Consider the following 19100-nt stretch of genomic DNA (forward strand, 5'->3'; position numbering starts at 1 on the left):
AAAATTAAAAAACAAACTGGATACAACAATTAAAAACAAAAATAATTAATTGTGATAGGAAAATCACAATAATTTTCACTTTCAAAAAATATTTTTTCTCTCCCTTTTCCATAAGTTGCTTTCTCATTGATCTCACATATTCCAAATGCATATCTAAGGGAAGACCTATTAAATTAATTAAAATATTAATTAATAACAAACAAAATGAAATAAAATATAAAAAGATGTGTAATAATGAGTTGGAAAAAAACTTAGGGACAAATAGATGAAGTGATGAGAAGGATCACACGAGAATGACCGTGAGAGAAAAATTTTTTACAAAGTACCAAAATTTTTGTCATTGAGGAAAACATCTTTGACCAAAATTGTAGAAAAAATGAAAAAATGCAACAACACTGAAATAATAAAAAGAAAAAAATGATTTTTCACTTGTTTCTTTGTATTTTTATTTCACTATTATATTTTTTATATTAAGATTTATTTTTTTAATGTCCTTTCCTCGTAATATGGGAATTTTTAAAATCATATTTTTCACCTTTAAAAATAAATGATTTTAAAATTATTTTTTACTGCTGATTTTAAAATTATAAAAAACCATTTTTTTAAAATAAGATAAAATAAAATCACATTTGTAAAAGTAAAGTTTTATTGAAGTTATGTAATTATAACAATATTTTTATTTTTATTTTTAACAAGAGAGACGGGATGAGATAATAAAAATTCATTTCTTTTTCATAAATAATAGTAATCTAAAACAATGATAATAACTACAAAACGTAACTATAGATCAAGGAACTTTTTTCCCTCTAACTTCCACTCCTGCAATTTCTAGTCATAATTTCTGAATTTTGTTAAATGAATGACACACTCCAGAGGAAAAATTTGAAAAATAAGCTAGATAGAACAACTAAAACAATAATCTTGACTTTGAAAAAAATAGTTTTCCTCTCCCTTTTTCACAAATGGCTTCCTCATTGACAATGACAGTTTGCAAATGCATATCCCATGAAAGACCTATTAAATTAACAAAAACAATAATTAGTAACAACCAAATGAAATAAAATATAGAGAGATGTATAAGAATGAGTTGGAATAAAAAAAAAACTAGAGATAAATACATAAAGTGATGAAAAGAACTAGAGGAGAATGATCATGAGAAAAAAAAAGATTTTACTCCATACCAACATTTTTGTCATTGAGGAAAATGTCTTTGACCAAAATTGTAGAAAGAATGGAAAATGCAACAATACTAAAATAATAAAAAAAACAGAAATATGACTCAGGAGAGAAGAAATATGAAAGCAACGATAATTGAATAAGAGCTTTGAAGAGCTGGGAAATTATTTTATAGATAATGTGCACAAGATTATCAAACTCGAGAGTTTAAGTAGACTCGTGAGAGTTTCATAGACTCGACTCCTGAACTCAACTCGTAAACTCGTAAAAATTCACTTCATATAAAAAATAATAAAATATTTATAAATAACATACCAATTAAACATTTTAACAATATAGTAAAACAAAATAGTAAATCATAAATTTCACAATACTTAAATAATCAAGTTTAATAATGCATTATTACTAGATAATAACTTGCAAATGTTATAGTAGTGGTAGATCATTCCCATTGAGGGTTTGATGTTATTAGAGAACAAGGATTTGATGTTATTAAATGTGAGAATTTTTATATTTGAGAATAATACACTAAATGAATGTATGTTGAACCCTAAACAGACAGAAAACAACAAAAAATGACTTATATTTTGGTCTAATTTTTATAGCTTGATGATTCATTGACTCGGTGGTAAACTCGAGAGAGTCTACCAAGTTTACTTAGAGTTTATAGAGTCTACCCAAAATCTACTAAAAAAAGGAGAGTATGCAATTTTACACATTTGAAGTGGTGGACAGTTCCAAATTGGTAACTTTAGTTGATGAGAGAAAAAGGCAAAATTGACCGGATGAAAGTGAAGACCACATAAAAAAAATTTATTTTTTTATTCCTCTTTTATACATGGTTGTTCTTATTTTTGTTTTAAACATGCAAAGACATTTAAGGATAAAATGGACAAATAAAAGTTGAGACCAAAGGGCTGTTGCAATGATCTCTGTGGCCTTTATCTATTGGTATAAATGATTACTTTAAATTTAAGTATTTTAATTTTTTAAATTAAAAAAATAATTACAACTGTTTTAGAATTTGAAATTTAAATATTTTTTAAAATTCAAATAAATTATTAAAAATTATGACATAAAATAGCACTAAAATAGTAATATTTTTTAAAAATCATTTTTATTTATTAATAATTATTCATCAGAGGTCGAATGTTTAATTAAATAATTATAAAGGAAGAAAAAAAAGTACTTCCTCGCCCTTGATCAATTTCTAAATCCGTCTTGTGTATATAAAGACTATTATTAATGAAAACATTAAAAAATAAATAATTTTTAATCAAATACTTAATAATTATAATTTTAAAAATGTTATATAAATTTTATAATTTTAAAAAAATCATAAATAAAAAAAATCATTTTGTATAATACAATAATGTTATTCAGTTTATCATACCGGTGGATATCGGCTGATAAAATCTATAACAAATAGAAGATGGATCAAATGGATACTTGCGAGTAATTTAAAAAGATATACTTCTGCTTATTCAAAATAAGGCACATATCAAGGTACCCATCTTGCGGGTACCCATTATTACTCGTTATAGTAAAACTAACTAAACTAATTTTTTAAATTGAAGTATTTTAATTAGTATAGTTGTGTAGAATATTTGAATAATTTAGAAATTTAAGGACTTAATTTATGGAAATATTTTGTAATTCTACCTTTTTTTTTCATTAATGCAAGTTATTCATAAGATTGAGTTTATCTTTATTTTAATGTTTCCTTAAAAAAAATGTTTATTTTAATGCTTTTTATTAATTTGCCATTCATGAGTAGATTTAAAGTTGTATGCATAATGAGATATCTTATGTATGTGGCTAGAATATACGAGAGCTTCATTATCTTCTATTGACAGGTAATTTTAACATGAACTTGCTACATATTAGTTTCAGAAGAGGTGCATTGCAAATATTAGAGTTATGCACCGCGTGAAACAAAAAAGGACAAAAACACCCTTTGTACTTTACACACCAGGCACCCCACTTTGGACCCCAACGCAGAATTCTTCCTCCTTTTCCTTTGCGGTGCATCCCACTCCCAGCACCTCCATCCTCTTCTATTTATCAAAGAATATGTTGAATAAAACCAAATGGGATGTGTCAAAGAATACCAATTACATGAAAATCATACAATGGATGTAGGTAGGGGTGTTCACGGATATCAGGCACTCGCGAATTCAAAATGACTCAAACCGATCTAAACAGTTTGAGTTTGGTCATTTATGTATTTAGGTCAAAACTGAACCGAATCGATTAAAATCATTCATGTATGAGTTGGATCACAGGTTTAGATTTATAGATCCATTGACTCGACCCATGAACCCGTAATCCAAATATATATATATAAAAGGACGATCAATTTAGAAAGAAAATGAAAAAAAATAGGGTGAGGTGAAAAAAAAAGAGTTAGATAGGTATTTGAAGGATGATGTTGAAGATAACCACTCTGAGTTTAACATTTTGAATTGGTGGATATTGAAAGCATCTAAATATTATATTCTTTCTTGTATGGCTAGATATATATTGGTCATTCTTGTATATACTATATCATCTAAGTCTACATTTAGTACATGGGATAGAATTTTATATTCATTTCGTAGTTTCTTGAATCCCACTACTATTGAAGCTCTTATTTGTGCCCAAAATTGGCTTAGATATGCTAAGCAAAATGTTAATGACTTGCAAGTTGAAATAAATGAAGCAAAAAAGACTCAATCAGGTGTGTAATCTCTTATTTCATTTTTTATATTTGTATAAAATATCAATTAATTTTTTTGTTAACAGGTTGTGTTTAAATTTTTAGAGTTGTTTGGTTTGACTTTAAATACTGCATAATATTGGGGCTCCAAGTGTTGGAATGACAAGTGTAGGACTACTTGTATTGAAACTTCTTAAGGTATTATTTTCAAGTACATTGTTATTTGTTTCACCTTTTTTAATATTTATTTTTTTGTCATATTTATAATATTAATGGATCATATTTTGTTCATCTGTTTCAACAAATTTAGTGGCAACAAATCTGGTTGTACCAAATCTGATTGCAGCAAAGCTTGTTGCAAGAAATTAGTTTGTATGAAAAAAAATTTATTCAGAATATTATAATAAATCTCGTTGAAGAATATTGTGTTTTAATTTGTATTAGTTTATTTTTGAATATTATGTTGATGGTATTAAATGAATCAATTTTACTACTTTCAGACATTTGATAATATTGTGTTAATTGCATTGGATATGTAGATGAATCATGACATAAAATAACAGTTCTAAGAAGAAAAAAAATATTTGTTAATAGTTTGACAAGTGCACCAAATGTCCAAGTAGTAAAAACTCGGAAGTCCGGGTGTTGATTTCCACAAGGACTTTGTTTTGTACTTGTTTTATATAATTTTCAATTTATAAGAGAAGAGATAAAGAGAGGTAACGAATAGATAAAGGGAACATGAATTAATAGCATATAATTGTAGCAAAAGAAAATAATAGGAAGCAAAATAATCAAAAGAGAATTCAATGGGATGAGAATGTTAGGACCTAACATGCATTGTTTGCCTAAGATGTATGCTTTTTGGATTTTTCTTTATCAATCAGGTAAATTTATCCTACCCACATCTATTAGATTACTTGCCCCTGATGTCTTACGATGACAAACCTATTTTACCTATCTATCTTCCAAATGCCTTTGCAAAGATTCAATAGATAAAATGCATGAAGCTTTAATCCTAGATGCGTGCTTTGATGCATAAGCATAATGCAATCATTCTATGTCTAGCAATGATTTTATTATGATATCTTTTCCTTTTTTTTCTATTAGAAGTTATCCTCTGTCGAGCGTTTAAACCCCTAAAACTGATGCATGCATATCTTCCTTATATTCTTATTAAGAGTTACTCTGTCGAGCATCTAACCCTTAAAACAATGTAAAGATGACTAATTCATGAAATTAAAATGGGAAAAGATAATAGGATAGAAAACACCTGTTGCATTGATAAATATGAAGTACATCATACATCTCTTTGACTTTTTAGGCCTTCCAGGCCCTAACTAGGGGTTTAGCCTCTCATAGCTATGAGGACCTTACATTGATATGAGGGTATAAAAATTGGTGGAGGAGAAGGGATGGAAGAAGGGGATAAGAAAATGATGAGAGAGGAGAGAATTCCCTAAGGTAGAGTTCTCAGGCTTTGGGTATGAATGAGAGTATTCTGAGACTCGGTGTGTTCTTTCCCTTTGGCTTGACTCCCTTTTTATAGTTGTTGAAGTGGACTTGGGCCTGCGTACTCGCGCTTAGTGCGCTCTGCTCGCTTAGCATAGGTGCCTGTTTTTGCGCTTAGCGCGCTCTGCTTGCTCAGCGCAGGTACCAATTTTCTCACCAAGTGCGCGTCTTGGGTTAGGCCTGATGCTAAAATCTTCATCTTTTTTTGTATTTTCTGCATCTTTTTGCTTTTCATCCCTCCAATTTTTGTATCTGCAGGTGGTAAACAGAAAAACATCAATTCTTACAAATTAAGCCTAGATAACTGCTAAATAATTATTTTTTAAGATATTTTAACTCTATTTTCATTATCAAAAGCAACTCATATTTAGCAGTTATCAAAATCTCAAATTACAAGTTTTGCTTTTCCTCAAGCAAAAATGTATGTAAGAGCAGGCTCTGAATGCTCCCACACTTTCAATAGCTGCAATTTTTCAAATTCCTTTAGCTGGACCTTGTTGCATTTGCCATGATTTTGCAATGGAAGCACAAACAAACATTGAGATAGAATTGGTTAGTAGCATAAATCAATCAAGTCGAATTGCCTCACTTTTCCTCACAAGGCTTTAGTATTTCTCTGCACAAAAGTGTCTTGGGTTAGTGTTTAAAATTCTACGACCTGTAATTAATGTTCCCAATTTTTGCACTTCATCTTAGTTAAAGTTGTCCTGCTTACACTTGGTGGATCACTAAGGACATTTATTGGCTTGTAATGGGGCCTAGCTAATCAAGAATTTATGATTTTTCTGGGATTTAAAAAATTAGGGTTATAAGAGAGCATTTATTCTAGAAAAACTTACACTTATTCAGCCTAGGTTTATTTGTCTTTCAGCCTCAACACTTATGGCACCTTTTTTTTAGGATACACTTTGGGCTTATCAGCTTTTTGAGGGTGCCTTATTGGGTGTTGTTTTTACCTTTCTAAGATGATCTTTATCCTAGCCCTCCCCCAAATTAGGGATAGATCATGACTAAAACTCTTAAGCTCTCTTAGAACCCTAAAACAAGGTCAGAGATATCAGAAAATAGGCTTAGGGGTTATTTTATTATTATTATTATTATTTTATCTATTTATTTATTTATTTTTATTATTATTATTTTATTTATTTATTTATTTTTTGTCTTGTTTCCTCAACCCAAGTCTAGCCATGGGCCCCAATCAGGTGTTGCTAGTTTTGCCATGATGTCATCCCTAGCTCTAGCCTCAGTAGTCTTTTTGACCTAAGAGGGCTTACCCCCTCAATCAGTAGAGGGTTGGCCTCTTGGCCAAGCAACTTGGATGATGAAGGCCTCTGGATCATTAGTGGTGGGTCCATCCCCAGGTGTATGAAGAGTCTGCAAAGACCATAGGCAATGATTTGTTGGCCTTGGTAGATGGGCTGAAGCATTTGACTATGCTGGTCCATCAGGATTGAGGTGGGTGGCGGTTGGCGGCGGACGACAGGTGGTGGAGCGTAGTATGTTGGGGTGCCGTCCTCTGGGTCATAGATGTTTGAGTATAATTCTTTTACCAGAGCGACGTCGATTTGCTTATTCGGGGGTTTGGTAAGAACCTGATGCCATTGCCTCCATTGGAGTTCTCCGTAAAATTCATCAAACATGCCTACAAAGAGCTTCACGTTCCTTTCTAGTAAGATGTTCTAGAGGTGAACATTATCTTGATATCTGTGCCAAGTTATCTGTGAAGTGAAGTGAGGGGAATCCCCTCCTTGAGTGGGCACCGCTCAATTTTTTTGTGAGGCCATCTTGGTCTTCTCAAATGGATTCCTGCTTTTCAATTCTTCACAATTGGTCCCCTCGGCATGAATGTTTCCTTCATGATCTAAGTCTTCCAAGACCTTAGATCCTTCTCCTCTTTACTGGGTAGACAATCCACAACATTGAATATAGCTTTATTCAGTGAAGTTTGTGTGGTTTGGAGAATACCAACGTCTTCTTTGTCTACCTTCTCCACCTTAAAGCACCTCCTATCTTCCCCTAGGCATTTAATTGCTTAAAAAATGTTGAAGGTTACCTTTTAGTCGTTGATACTCATTTCTAGATTGCAATTCCCCATATCTACCACGTAGTTGGCAATTAACATGAAGGGTCTTCCTAGGATAAGAGGAATTTCTGCATCTTCTATGTCCATGATGACAAAATCTACCGGGAAGGTAAAATGGCGGACTTTGACCAAGACATCTTCCACTACCTCGTATGGTCTGGTGATTGACCGATCTGTGAGTTGGAGCGTCATCTTGGTAGGGTTTATCTTCAGGTTTCCAATTCTCCTACACAATGACAGGGGCATCAAGTTGATGCTTGCTCCTAAATCAATAAGAGTCTTCCCTACTGACTTATTCCCTATGGTGCAAGGGATTGTCACGCTCCTGGGGTCTTTGAATTTCTCGGGAAGCTTCCTCTGTATCATTGCATTGCAGTTGCCTCCCACCATAATGCTTTCATTGTCAATGTACTTCCCTTTCTTGGTGAGGATGTCCTTCATGAATTTGGTGTAGAGCGGTATCTGTTGTAAGGCTTCCCCAAATGGTAGGGTTATCTCTGTTGGGGAGATTCGAGGGGTACACCTGTGGACCATGAGCCACCATATAGGGAGACCTGACACCACACTCTAACCCAAAACCTTAAGGCTCAGGTTTATGGGTCTTCTCCTCACTTATATGGTGCTCAACCTTTCCACTTCTACCTGATGTGGGGCTTCACCTCACACTTGTATCCCAACATATCTCCCCCTCAAGTGTGAGTCTCTTCCACATGGTAGCCTCCCCCTCTAGCGGAAGTCTTTTATCATCCACGAGTATATCCATGGCCACCTACGGTACTTGCCCTACCTGCTAGCCATTCTGGTCGCCCGCTCCACCTGCGGGGCACGTTGTGCCGCTAGCCATTCTGGCCATCTACGGTACATGTATACTCGTCTAAGCCGGTCACCAACTCGAACCTGGCTTTGATACCAATTGTTGGGGAGATTCGAGGGGTACACCTATGAACCATGAGCCACCATATAAGGAGACTTGACACCACACTCTAACCTAAAACCTTAAGGCTCAGGTTTATGGGTCTTCTCCTCACTTATATGGTGCTCAACCTTTCCACTTCTACCTGATGTGGGACTTCACCTCACACTTGTAATCCAACAATCTCTAGCCCCTTGAATATATCCAATAAACGCTTGAAGTAACGCTCCTTATTCTTCTTTGATGACACTAAAGGATATGGGGGCTCCTTTAAAGGGATTGGTGCCTCTTTTTTCCTAGCCTTTTGAGCTAGCTGGTTTTCGGTCTTGGAGGTTAAGACTTTCTTTCTTTGTATGCATTTCCTTCCTCAAACTAGTCTCCTTCAGTTTTCTCTTCCTCTCCTTGTGTTCTTTTCTGGCTTCTAGTCAACACCACCTTGCAATCCTCCTTCGGTTTTTTTTTTTTTTTTTTGTGTTGGCTCCAAAGGTGTTGGTGGGTCTTTTGGCCATTTGTTTGGCTAATTGCCCCACTTGTATCTCCAGGTTCTTGATGGAGGCTTGTGTGCTCCTATGGTTGGACATGGATATCTGCATGAATTGATTCAGCGTCTCCTCAAGCTTGCTAGTCTTCTCATAAAGATCTATCTCTTGGTTGGAATTTTGGGCTGGTTGACTTCGTTACTCCTTGTTGAACTGGTTCCCCAGATGATTCCTCGAGCTTGAGCCCTGTGTGAAATTCATCCCTTGGTTGAATCTCGACGGTCCTCCTTGGTTGTAGCCTTGGAATCCGTGGTGATTCTGAGCTCCCATGTAGTTTATACCCCTGGAAGAATCTTCTTGGGCTATGCATTGCCCTGGCTCATGTGCTCCTCCACAGATGTGGCATCCCCTTATTTGCACAACTGAAGAGTGAAAGGGACTTACCCTAGTTAGTTGTTGTGGAAGCTTGTTGAGGGTCTCTGTTAGGGTCTCTATCTATCGGGATAATAGCTTGTTTTGGGCCAATGTTGCATCTTGGGCTGTGAGTTCCAAAAGGCTTCTCTTTGTTGGCGTGTATGCTCGATCACGAAGGATGGCATGATCATTGGCTGCCATGTTTTCTATCAACTCCATTGCCTCCTCCGGTGTCTTCAACTTGATTTTTCCCATTGCGGATGCGTAAAGGAGTTGCTTTGATTGTGGTTGCAGGCCATCTATGAAGATATTTAGTTGCACCGACTCACTGTACCCATGTGTAGGCGTCTTTCTGAGTAATCCGTGGAAATGGTCGAGCGCCTCGCTGAGTGATTCATCAGGAAATTGATGGAATGAAGATATTTCCATTTTCCCTTCAGTGGTCTTTGACTTTGGGAAGTATTTCTTTAAGAACTTTTCTACAACTTCCTCCTAAGTCCGCAAGCTATTACCCTTAAAGGAGTGTAACCACCTTTTTGCTTCCCCTACTAAAGAAAAAGAAAAGAGATTAAGGCGTATAGCAGTTTTAGGGACACTAGCTTTTTTTATCGTGTTGCAAATTTCTATATAGGTGGCTAGATGAGCGTAAGGATCCTTATTTGGTAGACCATGGAAGAGGTTTCCTTGTATCAGCTGTATGAGAGAGTGGGGGTAAGAGATGTTGGCCGCTTGAACCTCCAGCCTTGTAATACTTGTGAAGAATTGCGGGGTAGATGTACTAGAGTAGTCCTCTAGTATCACTCGTCATGTATGCTCCTCTTCCATTTGATTGTAGCTTTGTGGAGAGGGAGGAGGTGAGAGTTGAATTCTTCCTTGTATTTCTTTCTCTTTTTTTTTTCTTACAGCGTTGTTACGCCTGCAAGTGGCTTCATTTTTTGGGGTGAGAGGAGCTAAATCTTCTGCTGCAGTTCTACCTCGCATACACAAAAACAAGCACTACTGTGCAAATTATGGAGGAAAAGATTGGAGAAGAAATAATAAAATTAAAATGAAAATTCTAAAATAAAGAATAAAAGAATTAATACTTAAAAATTGAAAATGTAAGGCAACCAAGTACGAAGAACAAAGTCCCCAGCAATGGCGCCAAAAACTTGTTAACGGTTTGGCAAGTGCACCAAATGTTCAAGTAGTAAAAATTTGGAAGTTTGAGTGTTGGTTTCCATAGGGACTTTGTTTTTTTACTTGTTTTGTATAATTTTCAATTTATAAGAGAAGAGATAAAGAAAGGTAAAGGATAGATAAATGGAACAAGAATTAATAGTAGATAATTGTAGAAAAAGAAAATAATAGGAAGCAAAATAATCAAAAGAGAATTCAATGGGATGAGAATGTTAGGACCTAGCATGCCTTGTTTGCCTAAGATGTATGATTTTTGGATTTTTCTTTATCAATTAGATTACTTGCCCTTGATGTCTTACGATGACAAGTCTATTTTACCTATCTATCTCCCAAATTCCTTTGCAAAGATTCAACAAATAAAATGAGTAAAGCTTTAATTCTAGTTGCGTGCTTTGATGCATGGGCATAATGCAATCATTCTATGTCTAGCAATGATTTTATTATGATATCTTTTTCTTTTTGTTCTATTAGAAGTTATCCTCTGTTAAGCATCTAACCCTAAAATTGATGCATGCATATCTTCCTTATATTCTTATTAAGAGTTACCCTCTATCGAGCATCTAACGCCTAAAACAATGTAAAGATGAGTAATGCATGAAATTAAAATGGGAAAAGATGATACGATAGAAAACACTTGTTACATTGAACGCCAGTTACAATATGAAACAAATTATCATTTGGTGTTTTGATCAAGAATGCGAAAAATACCAAAAAATGGGGGCAAAAAGGTCTTTTCCTTGAGTTTCCTAGACCCTAGCTCGCCCAGGCTAGCCTCTGGTTCGCCTGGGCTACCAAATGACTTCAGGGTGAAGGAACTAGCTCGCTTGGGCGAGCAAGTTACTTTAGGAGTAAGTCTCAACAAGCCTGGGCGAGCTCCAGCTCGCCTGGGTGAGCTGCAGGTCCACCAAAATGACCATTTGCCTATAAATAGGCGTGCTAGGGGGGCTGAGAAGAGCTTCCAAGGTCCAGAAGGTGAGGGAATTGAGAGAAGAGAGAAAGAAGAAGAAGAAGAAGAAAGAAGAGAAAACGAGGCCGAGGCGCTACTGAATTGTGACCGCAATCATTCCTTCTTTTCTTGTTCTGTGTTCTTCGTGCGACCATCGGTTAGTTTTGTTTTTAAGGATTGAATGTGATCTATGTACCCTTAGGGGTCCCCCTTGTTATTATCTACACATTCATCTTCTTCATTTATCATCGGCGATCTTTTTTTTCTTTGTAAAGTTCAATCTTAACTGATCACTAGTATTGTAAAGTCGTTTTTAAAGAGGTTGAAAGTTAATAAACAAAACCAAGATAAAACCAATTCATAACCTCTTCCTTTTATCAAATATCACTTGAGGTCACTTCAAGGTCGAATGCCTTAATGATTCTCTCCGCTTTTCGAAATTAAAAATAACGTTTTGAGGTCCAACGCCTTAAACAAATCTTTGTTCGCAATTAAAATAAATATTTCAAAAAACATAAAATCAATTTAACACACAAGCTTTCAAACTTAAAGAACTACGTAGGTCTGAATTCCTCATCGCACTTGAGGATACGTAGGAGCAAGGGCAACATCGTTGTCGATCCCAAAAAATTAAAAAAATATATAAAAAGGGAAAATAGATAATTGTGAAGTCACGTTACGCACACTTGATTAAAGGCTGCCATCCCTTGTGACAGGCGCGTGGGGTGCTAATACCTTCCCTATGTGTAAACAACTCCCGAACCCTTACTTTCAAAATTCGCAGACCTCTTTTTGATTTTTCTAACGTTTTCCTCGAATAAACGTTGGCGGTGACTTCACTCTTTTCCTCCCTTGGAGACGAACGCTTTGGCTTACATCTATTTTGCCCTCACCGTCCCGTCGTAGGGTAGGTTGCGACAAATGGCGACTCCACTGGGGACCTCAGAGAGTTAAGCCATTTGATCAGTGTGCAATGTTTTATCGTGACTTCTTTATTTATGCTCCCTCTTCCCTTTTATCTTTTGTTTTGTCCATATTTGTGTATAAACTTTGCTATGTTATCGTGTTTGATGTGTGTTTGTCTATCTATTACCATCGTAGTTAGAAATATTTGTTGTTCCATGCACATATGGCACCTATATCTTTGCACACACATTGAGATATTAGGCCCTATACTTGGGTCTGTGTGAGACATAGGGAGTGGAGGTCGATCTGTGGTCATGCTGGGTCTCCGACTCGCTTGATAACAGTGAAGCCTCATCTAGAGTTTTTCTCTTTTGGTGATGCATTGTCGCTGATAGTCCATATCGCCACAATGTATTACCTAAGAGGATGATATCTCTAGAAGCCAGTAAAGTTACATGAAACCACCCTTGGGAGTTGTCGCTAGAAGGGGGCTTTTGGATCCTTTCCATTAGGTTCTTGAATTAGGAGCACAGAGTAAACTCACTTTGGCTTGTTCCTTGATCGCATCATGCATATCTTCATGGCCTCATAATGGACATATCATTCATGCATTTATCATTTATCATATTCATGCATTGCATTTGCACAAGTCATTGCATTATCATACATCTTCATTTGGCATGCTTTTGTTCTGCCAATTACATAGATTCAATTTTCATCATCCACATGTTGTGTTCACTCATGCATAATCTTGACTCATAGTTGCTCATGTCTTGCATTTTCCTAAAAAAAACAAAAACAAAAAAAACAAACACAAAAAACAAAAAAAAGGAACAAAGAGAAAGTCACAATGAAGCATGAAAGTTTACACCGCATTCTTAGTTACATGTATTGGGTACCATGATGATAGCTATAAACAAACCATGTTGGGATTATACACTCATTTCTCTTTAAAAAAAGTGATTGAAAATCATGTGAACATGGTGCCTAATGCCTTGTTAACTAGGAAAAGGGTGGTTCTTCGGGCATCTCAAGTCGATCTCATAATTACATTTGTCATGCATAACATAAGTGTGCCCTAATCATTCATCTCTATGATAGGTTGTTGAAGCACTAACAATCAAAATTTCTATTCTTGCGAACATAGGGTCGAACCAAGCGCATGCTTTTAAGAAAAAGGTTTTCATCAAGTCAAGGTCAAGTATAGAAGTAACCAACTTGAAAAAGTTGGGGTAGAAGATGGATTGAGTTTACATAGCTTCTTTGGCTATTGTCAACACATGATTGAGTTAAATAATTTACAAAATTAGGGACTGTTGACGTCCATGTTTTATTTCCTGTTGCACTTTGACTCTGACAAGATGTAATGAACCATGTTGTTTTAATAAAAATCTGAATTGATTCGACCCTGTGTTTTATTGAATATCCTATGTAAAATTTGCAATACTTCAACAATGTATCATTCACATACATCCACACTTTTTTCTTTTTGGTTGCATTGCTCATCACATTCTTTCCTTGAAATCAGAACTGTAATCATTATAATCAAAAGGAAAGAACGTGCTTTATGGAACCCGTATATATATGTGCCAAAGCCAGAATGATGAGTAAAATAGAGGAGGTACATAAACAAATGAAGGCCAACATGGAGGCCATGAAAGAGCAAATGACCACAATGATGGAAGCCATGATGAGTATGAGAAAAATGATGGAGGTCAACACAGCTATAGTTGTTGCCGCAAGTACCGCCATTGAGGTTTACCCGACTCACCCATCTATCCTCAATCAAGTAAACCATCTAGTCTCGGATATGGTAGGCAAGGGAGGCGAAGCATTGGGAAGTATGGGTGACCCCTATTTTGTGCAGGTCCAGAGCAAGCATCCCTTCCCACCATTTGGCTTGCCTCCCAACTATACACCACCCAATGTTGTACATGCTCCCGATGAGAATGTCGACAACTCCGCACCCATACCCATTGAGAACCAACAAGCCGAATCTGGTTATGCACAGGTCCCTCAACCTATGGGGGAGACACATGAAGTACCCCAAGACCATATTCTAGCCGACTTTGAGCCTTGCCTCGGATATGCCACTGAGGGGCAGGCGTTTGGTGGCATACCCTTGCCAAACACTTTGGGGGGCTCTCAGTATCGCCCACAATCCTTTCATTTTGCGGTGGAAAGACTACCTCCTGCCATGGTGGAAAGGGAAAAATTTGATCATATAGAAGAAAGGTTGAGGGTCATTGAAGGAGGCAGAAATTATGCCTTTGCTGACATGGAAAAGTTGTGCCTAGTACCCGACATGGTTATTCCTCTAATGTTCAAGGTGTCGGATTTTGATAAGTACAAGGGCACAAATCACCTGAAGATGTACTGTAGGAAAATGGAAGCATACGCGAAAGATGAGAAATTATTGATGTATTTCTTCCATGAAAGTCTGACTGGGGCAGCCGTTGCCTGGTATACTAATCTAGAACATTCCCGAGTCCGTTCTTGGAAGGACCTAATGGTTGCCTTCATTAGACAATATTTAGTACATTTCTTATATGGCTCTGGATAGAATGCAGCTACAGAACATGTGTAAGGAACATGAATCTTTCAAAGGATACGCCCAAAGGTGGAGGGATTTGGCAGCTCAGGTAGTGCCCCCAATGATGGAGAGGGAGATGATAACAATGATAGTAGACACGTTACTGGTGTTCTACTATGAGAAGATGGTGGGTTACACACTTTCAAGCTTTTCTGATTTAGTTTTTGTCGACGAAAGGATCAAAGTAGGTCTGAGAAGAGGAAAATTTGATTATCTTGCTTTGATAAATAGGAAGCCTGGGGCAAATGGAGAGAATAAGGAGGGAGAAACCCATGGTTTGACTATTGTTCCTACATGGTCAAATTTCCCACTAGCTCAACAATATCAATACTCAGCCAATATCAGTCCTTCTCATTACCCACCACCTTACCAGCCAAGAACACCCAATCATCCATAAAGGCCTCCCCTAAATTAGGCCTCTCCCTTCAAATTGCCTCATGCATAGTGTCACTTGACAATGTCAGAATTCATAAGCGATTGTACTCCTCTTGATCTTGGCAAAAATTGCAAAGATAACCCAGTTCATTAAGTACACACCTCATTTTCTGAGATTCTCTTTTGTAGGTAATTTATTAAGGGAGATCCTCCAAAAAAATCCAACAATATTTGATAGGATATGCAAGCTCCATAACAAAGAATGAAACCTGGTTGGAACATTCTCTACCATCTCCACTTTTGTCAAAAAAGCTGAGTTAACCGTATAAGCCTCTTCTTTTTCTTTTTACCATACCAATGAGTCCTCCTTGTCGCCTCTCATTTGCAACCCTTCCAATTAAGACATGAATTGGCCCACCAACGGCTCCTCTCAAACAAATCATTGCCTCCTCCAAGGTAAGTTTTAATACCATCTCCCCTTCACCCACCTTCTCGCCTCCTTCACACAAATGTCTTTGTGTAGAGCATTTTGGTAAATCCGACTATATTTGTGAGCCAGATTATTCGCTCCAAGCACATCCTTCAAAAAAACACTTTCTCTTCATTCCCCACCTTCCACCCTATGTTTTTATCAAACCACTCATAATTCTTATCCTGCCCAAAAGACTTCACTAAGTCTCTCCACTATAAGGAGTCTCTCCCCACCCGTTTCCAATTATAGGAACCATATTTTGACACCAAGACATTTTTCCACAACACCCCCCGGCACCCGCTAAGGGTCAACAAGCCTCTATCTCTATTTCCTTAATAGGACAGCATTGAATAAAAATATGTCTTTAATGCCTAATCTTTCCTCCATTTTAGGTTGACACACCTAACTTTATCTCACCCAAGGGATCTTCCTCATCTCCCTCCATAGAAATTTGCTCTGCAATCTCATAACACTATTAGAAAATATACTTTTAACATTGGTTATTTATGACTTTCAACATCGGTTAAAAAATTGATGTTGAAAGTACCGATGTTGAAAGTATTATCGTTAACATTGGTTTTTAAAAAATTGATGTTAACGTAAAATTTATAACATCGGTTATATAAATAACCGATGTTGATAATATGAATTACACCCAAAAAAATGTATTAATATTGACAATTAACATCGATTATTTTACAAAAAAATCGATGTTAACGTACGTTAACATAGGTTTTCTGTAAAAAAAACCAATGTTAACTAATGTGTGCATGTTGACAGTTAACATCGGTTTTTCCAAAAAAACTGATGTTAATATCCAAAACGTTAACATCGATTTTTTCCAAAAAACCGATGTTACCATACGTTAACATCAATTTTTTAAAAAAATTGATGTTTTTTTCAGAATTTTTTTTTAAAATACTGTCTCTGTTTTTACAGAAAAACCAAAATTTAACCTATAAATTTAAAATCAGACCACATAGCACACAACATATATCATCTGCATTCTGCTTTCAAATAGGTTTTAGTAGAAAACTAACTAGTAAACTATTAATTGAAAAAAATGAACAAAGGTTATTCAATGTTAAAATGAAACAACAATTGAAAAAATGTAATGCAATGTATGATAAACTAATTAAGTAACCTAAAGTTACATAGTTCCCTAACATCCTATGTTTGATTTCTAACTTTTAGATAATACTATGCCCACTGGATGCGTAGCGCCTTGAGTCTCTCTGCTTCCAATGGTCTAACTTCATTAAAATACTACATGACCAAATAAAAAAAAATGAATAATTTAATAACAATGATAAGAAAGCCAACTTTGTTTGAAATAAACAATTACCGTTTCTCAATTATTCCTGAAAGATCCTAAGATTATCGTGGACGTCCAGTGCATGACATAATAGCCACACTCAATGCTTCCTTTTTGTCTATTACACTAAATACATAATGAAATTTGGATATTAATTAAACGTTAACTACAATTAGTGTACACACACATAAGTAGTATATATAAGTAGAATAAATTTAAATCACGTACCTTAACAACAATCCACCTAGCAGCAGCCTTGGATTTAGGTTGTGGAGTATCATCAAGTCTTTTCAAAGCACTATTGAATAAGAGGAACATTAAAATATTGATGTTGTTGAGTTATGCTAATGCAAATGTATTAAAAACAACACTGACCTGTTAATTATTCCCTTAAGATAGTTGTCTGGCCTGTTATGTAAAGATCAAAACCAGACAACTAGGTTTTCCTTAGGCAGAATGACGACCATTTGCCAGTGTCCGTTGCAGTAGAGACGAATAGGGGTTATTGTAGTACTATTGATTATTTAAATTCAGTTATTGTGTTTGACTTACCCATTCAGGTAGGCTCCAAGGTAGACATCTCGTTTTGAACTCTGCATCCAACTCTTGATGTAACTTTCCGATTCAAATTGTGATTGCCCAGATCTCTGAATGGACTGTGGCTCGAGGAATCCATACACATCAGAATTCCCCGCTCGCAGACTTGTCTCAGTCAGATGCTTGTGTTGTTAAGACAAAGTTAATTATGTATGAATTTAAAACAATTACTTTGGTAATTAACAGTAATCCAAATTGACTTACAAAATCCACAACTGTATAACAGATATGCTGAGACATTGACCACCGTGTGCAATTTCAGAGAGATCTTCATGCTTTATGTACAACGAGAAGTTTTGATTAAACACCTGGAACATGGTAGCATCCCACATAACCTGGAGAGACTTCAAAAACAGTTGTGGGATGGTCAATGTCATCAGGTATAGGGGATCATCAACCTCATGATCCGGGCTTTCTGGAGGTTTTGCTGGAGACACAGCTGCCTATTGATCAAACATAGTTAATTAACAAGTTTTGATTACAGTGAACAAATCAATTGAAAAAAAGAAACATATAATTAGAGTAAATACCTGTTCTGATAAACGCTTCACAAGATGTGTCGGCCAAGCAAGGAAGGTGTTAAGTGCCTGCCCCACTTAGGTAACCTCGTCAATGGGTACAGGAACGAGAGCCTCCGCATCTTTAACCTCCTCAACACCAACCTTGACTTGGCCATGCAACAAAGGGATGTTGTAAACTGTTGTGGATCCCTCATAAAGTCTTCCTAAGGCAACCAGGCGGGAAGGATTTTCTTCAATGTATAGCCCGCATTTGTCTGAGTCACCCGTCTCTGGATTGTTCCCTGAGGGAGCAACACAACTCTCCTTTGTGCTGACACGAGCACCTGAGGAACCAACCTCTGGCTCTGGAGGCAGTGCAAGTCCCTGTGAATGCATCTGAGACTGGAACTGGGACTGCATCTGGCTGAAGGATGCCATCAGCTGTCAAGTCACTTTTTCTGTGATCGACTCCTCCAGTTGGTCGTTGATTTGTTGGGTCTGCTGTTGTAGGTCTTCAGGAGGCATGGAGGAAGAAATGCGGGATGTTCATGGAGCCAATCCGAAGTATTGCTTTATGGTGACACCGGCTCCAGCAGCACGGACCCGGCCAGGGTGCTCTGGTCGCCTAATGGCAGCAGTTAGGACATCATGACGTCCATGGGAGATGAACGATCCCTGTGACGCCTGCTCGTCCAAAGAATCCTGTACAGAACACATATATTTGTCCAAGGCATTCACAGAATACACAAAGATAATTGCAATTATTAATTATAAATGACTTACAATCGTCTCAGCTATTTCCTTTGCTGCCTCAGAAGTCATCTGCCCAGTTTTCTTGGTGCGGGCCAGCTTCCACTTCACGTGGCGTCTGATGGGAGATGGAGGGTCAATGACACCCTTAGTGCTTCCAGACTGGGCAGCTTCTTCCAGTCTTTTCTTTGT

The 19100-nt window shown here is 36.5% G+C and overlaps 1 protein-coding gene across 1 annotated transcript; it reads right to left on the reverse strand.

Moving 5' to 3' along the window:
• Positions 1 to 7442: 7442 nt before the first annotated feature.
• On the reverse strand, positions 7443 to 9231 carry LOC102663510 (uncharacterized). Its single transcript, XM_006599890.1, has 3 exons — positions 9064 to 9231; positions 8257 to 8408; positions 7443 to 7992 (listed from the first exon to the last, which is right to left on the reverse strand). The coding sequence occupies exons 1-3, from the start codon at positions 9229 to 9231 to the stop codon at positions 7443 to 7445; spliced, it is 870 nt and encodes a 289-aa protein (XP_006599953.1).
• Between the last annotated feature and the right edge of the window lie 9869 nt (positions 9232 to 19100).

This window comes from Glycine max, chromosome 16 (assembly GCF_000004515.6).
Source record: "Glycine max cultivar Williams 82 chromosome 16, Glycine_max_v4.0, whole genome shotgun sequence".
NCBI classification, from domain to species: Eukaryota; Viridiplantae; Streptophyta; class Magnoliopsida; order Fabales; family Fabaceae; genus Glycine; species Glycine max.